The 8,127-nt window shown below is 50.1% G+C and overlaps 1 protein-coding gene across 5 annotated transcripts in view; it reads right to left on the bottom strand.

Moving 5' to 3' along the window:
- Positions 1–1,003: 1,003 nt before the first annotated feature.
- The window catches only part of LOC128896291 (uncharacterized), a 33,148-nt gene continuing 26,024 nt past the window's right edge, over positions 1,004–8,127 (bottom strand). For all 5 annotated transcript variants that reach the window (XM_054159559.1, XM_054159557.1, XM_054159558.1 and 2 more), the window contains 2 exons: positions 4,747–4,883; positions 1,004–4,561 (listed from right to left, as the gene is read on the bottom strand). In XM_054159559.1, coding sequence (XP_054015534.1) covers positions 2,078–4,561; positions 4,747–4,883 — 2,621 coding nt within the window. In that variant the 3' untranslated portion in view covers positions 1,004–2,077. The remainder of the gene's footprint in view (positions 4,562–4,746; positions 4,884–8,127) is intronic.

Raw genomic sequence — 8,127 nt, 5'->3', positions numbered from 1 at the left:
ATAATGGAAGAGAAGAAACTGGCCTTGGCTGACATTTGCAAATGACGTTAGCCCGTATCAACCGAGCGGTTCTATCCGAGACAAAACGTCTTCTCTGACTTGGCGACGGAGTCGTCTCGTAAATTAGTTCCGAGTTAATCGGTGACGGCGTAGGGTAGCGAGTACCGACCCTTCTGGAAATATGGCCGCGCGTAAAGAGATAATTTGCATTTTAATTGCGCCAGTCTGCGACCCGTTTGTACCCCCGCAGCGTTGTCACCCCTGCAACCGGCTAGCGCCTTTTCCCGCGATGCTTCGCATCGAGCTACTATAGTGGCTGCATCTAGCTCTGGATTCAGTCCCTGTAATTCGCTCAAAATAGACGAAAGACTTGACCTGGATATTCTATGACTCATGCGTATCACTGCCATTACCTCGACTGCTTAAAAGAATTGAAAGTGAGGTTGGCAGCTATAGTATTTACGTTGATCCAATCCTGAGATATCTGAAATTCCCAACGATATAATTCTTTTATCGATACCTGAAGTCTTCAGCCATGCGTGTGCCAAGATACGCGAAACTTTGGCAAACTTCTTTCCCCGTTTTCTATCGTCGTCTAAAACTTTCACTTCACGAGTCACGCGAAAGCGCGGCGTTTAATTATAAGTGCATTCAATTTACTTGGTCGGTTCCTTTCTCTGGATTTCTTTAAATTTCTTCCCTCTTCAACCCCTTCTACATTGTTGGAACGGGTCGGCGAGGGACGAAGAGGGGCGGGAAGGGGGGAGGGCAACGGGGAACAGAACGCTTCAGAAGTTTACGCGCTGAAGATGCTCGCGAACTTTGTCTTTAGGTTCCACCCTCGCCGGAACCATTAATAATTGGTGGCTCTTAGAATAAGTCGCATAGAATAATCAATAATTCGATGAATCACAGAGAAGAGCGAATGACTCCACTGAAATACGAAGGTCCGTCTACAATAATGATCGGACTCGTGGTTGGAAGTCGCGTCGAAGTCGTCGCGTAAGCGAATAGTCGTTTTATTTTCCCTTGACTTTACAGAAAATGTCGCGTTGATTCCGAATACAGTAAAGACTGGATAAGCACAAGACAAAAGGGACCCGAACACTGCAATTATCCAGTCGAGGTTTCTATTCTGTGTTTATATTTGCCTCGAGTCGAGTGTCGAACGTAGAAAAGGACAGAGAGTGAAAGAGAAAGAGGTCCGAGGAAAAAAAGCAGTCGGTAAAAGCATATCGGTGAGACAATAGTGCATAGTCTCACCGATATTTGGATTAGGATCATATTACACTGCTCGCTCGCCGAGCGTCAAAGGGGAACCCCCCAGTGGTGGGGATAGTCAGCTTGCACTTATCCAGTCCTCACTGTAAATAATAACAGCTACATAAATATACAATATACGAAACTTAACGGTAATATATACATGATACCATTAACGCTAGGTAAATGCATGGGCGACTGTCTCTTCGCGAAAGTGTCCCACGAACGAGTGGGAATTCAATTTTATTTAATAGTCTTACGAAGTAACAGTCGGAAGAGCAATCGATATAAAATTATCAGCTAATGCCGCGACGTCTACCATTGCCGGAGACAATCAGTTAGAGTCCCCAACGCGTGGCGCTGCTTAAATATTAATTTTGCAAGTTTAATTCGATCCACGTCCGCCTCGACTATCGAGAGCGGGCTACGGTCTCGTGTATTCTTGGCAGGAACCTCTGTTGCGAGCGTCACCTGAACAGTTACAGGTTTATGGTGTTCCGGTTCCGTCGCTACTACTTTTACGACCTTTGCGATTGGCTGCAGCGGTTCCCTTGTAGTTGCGGTAAAGGTCGATACCGCTCCTCATGGAGCGTGTCGCACTCTGGTCGATATTTCATTTAGCTATCCATGCTCGTGATCATTTAGTCGGGCTTTCGCGAAACTCGCTGCGGCGCCAGGTGGCTGTACTTTGAGAACTCGTGAAAATTAGAGCGGATTGCCTTAGAGCTGTCACATAATATAATTTAGTATCTATTAAGACCTAAAAATTGACTAGAGTGTCTCTAGCAGACGACAACACCTGAATCCGAACTCGAGTCTAGATGCAACCGTTGCCCCAACAAGCGCACCAGGGCACGTTGCTGCTGCTGGTGCTAACCTTCCTCGTTTTGGCCCCAGGTATGTCTCTGCTGCTGATAGAGGTGGTCCTCTCCCTCTCGGAGTTCATCATCGCGTCCTTTTCCTTGCACATGTCCAAGCTACCGCTCCTGGCTGTCTTCACGGACGCCAGGGAGGGTCTCTTCTTCGCGTTGAAGTACAACGACATCCTCCTCATCTGGTCCTTCTTGGGCGAGTCTTGGCCCGACGAGGACGACCTGCTCTCGTGCTTGTCCTCCTGGCCCTCGGACGTGGTCGTCGTGGTGATGCTCAGCCTCCTGGGCTTTTTTCGCGGCACTTTGCCAGGTGACTCGGGTATCTCCGCCGAGGTGGAACTGCTCTGCTTCTTCAGCTTCCTCTGGGTTGCAGGCGAAACGGGGTTGTGTTCCTTGGTCGTCACGTTCTTGTCCTTTCTGATAGGCTTCCTCGGACGTTGGCCGCTTGGGGTCGTCGGGGCGCTCTCCTCCTGCGACTGCGCATGCTCGTCCTCGTGATGGGAGTCCCCGTCTATGGAGGTCTGCGTCTGCACCGGGACCTTCATAGCTAGATTGTCGTAGTACATCATTCCCCTTTGCGGATAGAGGCCTCCTCTCGGCGCGTAAGGCGCGTTTTGGTAAAGGTTCTGGCTCTGCAGGTAAGGGTTCCTGTTCAATCTCTGCAGGGTGCTAAGCTTGTACGGAGCGGAGGGACCCACTAGGGTGTGAGGACTTGGTTTCTCAAAGGAGGTCACCTGGATCTCGTGCTTGTTTCCCGGGGACGTCACGAGCTTTCCGTTGACTAGCTGGTTGGAGGGGATCAGAAGGCGACTTTGGTCGGGTTGAACGTGTTTGTACCTTTCGCCGGGATGGACTCTGTGGAGGGTAGACATGTCGGGTTGGGCCGGGTAGTAGCCAAGGCTGTCGTCGTTTACCTGGACGGACAAAGGCCTGGTCACGTTGTTTTTATCCACATAGCCGTAGCTCGGGTCGAACGTCCGTAGGAAAGGGTTCTTGAAGATGCGATAGTCCACGGATGGCAGCTTGGGAATTTCTGGAGTATCATGGCCTACTACCTCTTTTACCCAAGGCCTCTTTAAGGTGACACTCAGGTGGGACTTGAACGGCTTGGAGTCTGATATGTTGTCCAAGGTGTTGTCACTTTGAGTCAGCAGCTGCTGCCTGCCTTCAGGGCCAATGGAGGCAGCCTGTGACTCGCTGGTCAGGTCTTGGCAAGACATCGACTTCACCAGCTGATTGCCACAGGTGGATCTGTCGTCGTTGATCAGCAGGTTGTCCGTGCTCAGGAACGTCTTCTGGTCCCCCATGATTCTATAATCGTTGCCCTCACAGGGCACAGCTCCGTTCACGTAGACGTCAGCTGATCCCTTCTCGAACATGAACTGGTTCTTCGAGATCACCGTGGACTCGGTTCTCCCGCTGCTGGAGCTGTTCGCAGTTCCAAAGTGGCTGATCGTGGGCGAGGGTTCCTCGGCTCGCTTCTTCAACTTGGAGGATATCGGGGCGAAGAACTGTCTCTGCTGTGGCTTCTCAGTTCCTGCTAGCGCTAGACTCTCCTCTGGACCCTTCGCGCTTGTCAACTTTGAGGTGTCAACGTGGTAACTCCAACCGTTTTCCATGATGAGCCTCTCGGGCTTGGATTGAGGTTCTCCGAAGGATCCCGCGTTGACCAAGCCACCCTGCTGTTTGAGCCCAACGTTCCTCCTCGGAACTAGGTTCGGGAAGTTCGAGAATCCACCTGCCGCCTGCGCATACCGCTGCTGCTCCTGGGAAAACCCGTTGTACATCTGCATTCCCGAAGGGATAGCGATTTCGTGCGGGCCATAGGTCGCCATCTGCTTCTGAGGTACCAGGATGTTGCTCTGCCAGCCCACGGGTGGCACGTGCAGCGTCTGATCGTTCATCTGGCTCATGTTCAGGCCAGGCAGCCCTGTGATGGGTAGCAGAGGATCCGTGTCCAACCTGGGACACGACGAATCCATTTCCGTCGCGTCAGCGGGCATCATCAGATTCAAGGTGCTCGGGAATTTGAAAGGGCACCCGGCATAGTAACTGGTACCGCCCATGGCGGACGGTTCGTAGGTGCCAGGGTAAAAGGGAATGTTCTCGTGGAGATGCCTGGGCTTCAGGATTGGCGGAGGGCTCTTACCCTCCTTCGAGTGCTGGCCATCTTCCGAGGACCCTTTCTCCTTGTCCTTCTTCAATTCCTCCTCTTCGTCGACCACCGACAGGTCGTCGAAGTCCACGTGTAGTCTGTGCAGGCTGTTGGTCATCTTCTCCGAGGAGATCTTCTGATTCTCCGCGTTCTCTAGCTGCTCGGCCTTGTTGAGGTCTTTATCGGGCTCCTGGCCGTTCTCCTCCTGGGCGAAGTCCTCGTCCTGCTCGGATGAGTAGTGCGATTCCAGACCGTCATCCTCGTCGGAGCGATCCTGGAAGAGAGCATTCGTTGCGATCAGTCTGACATGTTTTAGGGGGTCTTGGTTAGTGTCTTAGATCGAGTACCATAGGAATCTGAGAATATTTAGATCCAAATCTAGAGCTGGAGGTCCATTAAAAAGGGATTCTATCGTTTTTTAAGGATTGGTTATTTTCTGATAAATATTTTGTTAGGTACCTCGTATTCTTCGCTTCCTTCGCGGCTCTTCTGCCTCTTCAGGATCTCCTCGAGCTTGTCGTACTCGTCCCTGAGGCTCCATATCTCTCTACGTAGCTGCTCGTTCTCCCTGCGCAGCTTCTTGATGTCGTTCTGACCTGAAACGACAGGCAAGCATGTATCCCAGCTCGCGAAAAGGCGCGTCTACGCTGGACCCACGCGGTGTTTTTCCCGCGTAAATCACTTAATCACGATCATGGCAGCGGACGGTCTGCTCTCCGCACCTATCGAAACGATCAATCATCGGTCAGCCCGGGCAAGCAATCTCTGACCTCCGACCCCGACGTCTTTCGACGCGTCGAGAAGCCTGGGTGATAAATCACCTAGGATCGAGACCTTCCAATTACTTAACTGCCGGGGATACGAATAAAGTTCCACGGGCTTCTAATCTTGCAGACGAAAGGCTGCGAAACAAATGAAAAATCGCGATGTCGCAGAGCCGGGCTCCTTTTCTCGCGTTTCGAGCACGGCGCTTGATCGATCGTTACGCGCCGCCTCGGAGATTAGGTGACCGATTAGCTGGACGTACAGTTTGTTTCCTTTGTGCCTGCCTCGTCGGAGTGATTAATGCGGCGTTCCTTCGCGGCGACAGGCGGGAGAAGACGAAGAGCGCTGCTCGAGGTACTGCCGCGGTTATCGCAATTAATTGCAAACAGTGGAGACAGAAAAATCAACGAAGTTGGAGAACTTTGAAAAATTAACGAAGTTGATTAAAATTTTAAACTGAGGGACTCCGGGTGTCTTGCGAGCGTGCAGGGACTACGAGTGTCCAGGGTCTAGGGGTATCTTACTTTAGGAGATCTAGATGACCCCTAATAGTGTTGGGACTGTCCAAGCTGAGGAGTGGACAGTGGAGCAGCGAGTAGCGTAGACGACTACCACCCCGAGAGCCTGGGTTCGAATCTCGGGCGCTCCGCCCCGTCCCGCCTCGATTTTTCACTGTTAGGTTAGGGTCGACTGACAAATATAAACATCGGAAAGCCGATATGGCATAAGCAATGGAAAAATAAAAGATATTAAAAGAAAAAGAGAAATTGGAAAGAAGAAACACATAGTAGTGAAATATGGGACTACAGTTACGCCCTCAGGGGCTGTAGCGATGTTTGTAGCTACAGTACGGGCTTAGCAACCCCGAGGTACCCGAGCTATAGGGGGACCAGCGAGTCCCAATAGATGAAAAGGAAGAGACACTGCAAACAGTATTCAAATAATGCAGGAATCACGTAAGACGATGATACGAACAATGGAATTAAGCTAGTAATAAGGAAGCAGTAGAGCAATAACTTTGTATAATAAGTTATGCACTTTAAATAAATTAATGAATTAATGACTACAGTTCCCATTCACCTTAAAATAAACAAACACAAAACAAAGACTGTCCTCCAAGCCCCATCTATGGATAGAATATAGCAGTCGTTGACTTGGACGAAGTCAACATTACCAGTTGGATCCTCGATTATGCTACCACAAAGAGAATCCTTGCACTTGTCTGTCATCCAGGATACGAAAGCAGCTGGTCCAGTTGCTCCGGGTACTCATTGACCACGGAAACGCGCTTTATGAGGATTCGCGTGATAACAGCTCGGTTAGCCTGGTCAGTGGTCGTATATACCGGTGTAACAATAAAAGCCGCGTGGTAAATCAGGATTAAAGCTGCCCTCGCCGGTCGGAAATTTAAATAAATTAAATCCTTCCGGGGGTTCATAAATTCGGATTTTCCACGTGGACACCGACGGCTATTTAGATCCTATTAAAACCCGTGGGCCCTCTATCTCTCGGAGGCGTTCGCATTTTTTTATCCTCTCTTTTCTCATCGCCGGAGGAATTCGCGGAATTAGCCCGGTATCTCGGTTGACCTGGTGACGATATTTAAAGGCATTACCCACCGCGACAAATTGCGCGAGTTCGCCAGAATCCGTCGCCTTGTGCGGCTGGAATTCTTGGAACTCTTTGCGCTGGTAGGGTGCGAGGTGACTGACCCGCATTTACTAGTGTATCCTGTTTCATACTTAGGGATGAAGTATGCTAAAGGAGAGGCTCTGTACCATTTCCTCTCAGATTGTAACAATTTCTCCCTGCCAGGTTTTTGCAAACTTTTATCCTCATTTTCGTCACTAACATCTTGCTGAAGCAGAAGCGAGCCCAGACTTACATCTCCGAGTAAAGAGCTACCGTTCACGATTCCCGGAATTCTTGCGATCGTAACCCCTCCAGCCCCGAAAGCTTCGAGGTCCTCACCTGGAAGAACATGGCTGACGGACGACCTCCGCGAAAGGAGCCAGTGGTCGAGTTCCACGATCGTTAATAACACGGTGCCGCGTAAATATTTTTACCTCCGACACGCAAACAGGCGAAATTCTCGCCGGGGGTTCAATCAGTCGGGCTTACGAGATTTCTTGTTTCCCGTTCAAAGGGAGAACAGCCCGCAGCCATTTCCTCCGCGTTCGTTCGTTTGCGCGCGGGACGCAATTTCCATTTTTCAAAGGGCCAAAACATCGAGGAACCGATGGAAACTTGACGAAACCAAATATGCGTCTCGCAGCTGCTTTGATCAGCTTCTTCCAGGGTGAGGTGGGGGGGGGGGGGGGGGGTGGGGAAAGTCACGCGCAGTTTCCTCTCCTTTTTCCATCGAGCATACCCAATCTCAAAGTTAATGTACGTCGTCTCTGTTTATGTACCTCTTCCGGGGCAATCCAGTCGCGAGCAAAACGTTTCGCTGCCTCGAGAAATAATTAATATCGTGGTTCCGAGGAACGGGGATGGGGTACGGTTGTCTTTTTGTTGAGCGCGTGTTATTAAAGATGAAGGGTTTTCGACGAGGCACGCGATCGTTCCACCCTTTGGGAGGTTCCGCGGTGGGTGGATCCCCGATAATTTGTACGGCACGTGTTGGCAACGAGCACCTTTCGTTTTCTGTGGAGGAAAACGCAACTTGGATACTTGGATTATACATTGTAATTTAAATACCGATATCGTAGGGACGTGGGTTAACAGTGGCTAGAGTTTATACCGTTTCCTATCGAAGTGTCGAAGTCTCTCCCTATCATGTTGTCACAAAGTAATCAAAGCTATCCTTCTAGCTTTAAATACTAATCTTATATACAAGAGGACTATCAGTGTCTAGCGTTTAAGTATTGTCTCAAGATAAGCAACTCGCTATACCCACCATTTTATTTGAAGTCGCCCGCCGAGTGAGAGATCTGACAAGAAGCGAGAGGCCCGTGAAAGCGAGAAGCCATAAATCTTTCACGGTCGACTGAACAGATCAGTGGAAAGAGCACAGAATATGTGTAATGTTCTCTCTCTCTCTCTCTCTCTCTCTCTCTCTCTCTCTCTCTCTCT

This window comes from Hylaeus anthracinus, unplaced genomic scaffold, assembly GCF_026225885.1.
Source record: "Hylaeus anthracinus isolate JK02 unplaced genomic scaffold, UHH_iyHylAnth1.0_haploid 0, whole genome shotgun sequence".
In the NCBI taxonomy this organism is placed as follows: domain Eukaryota; kingdom Metazoa; phylum Arthropoda; class Insecta; order Hymenoptera; family Colletidae; genus Hylaeus; species Hylaeus anthracinus.
This window is presented reverse-complemented; position numbering and strand designations above follow the sequence as displayed.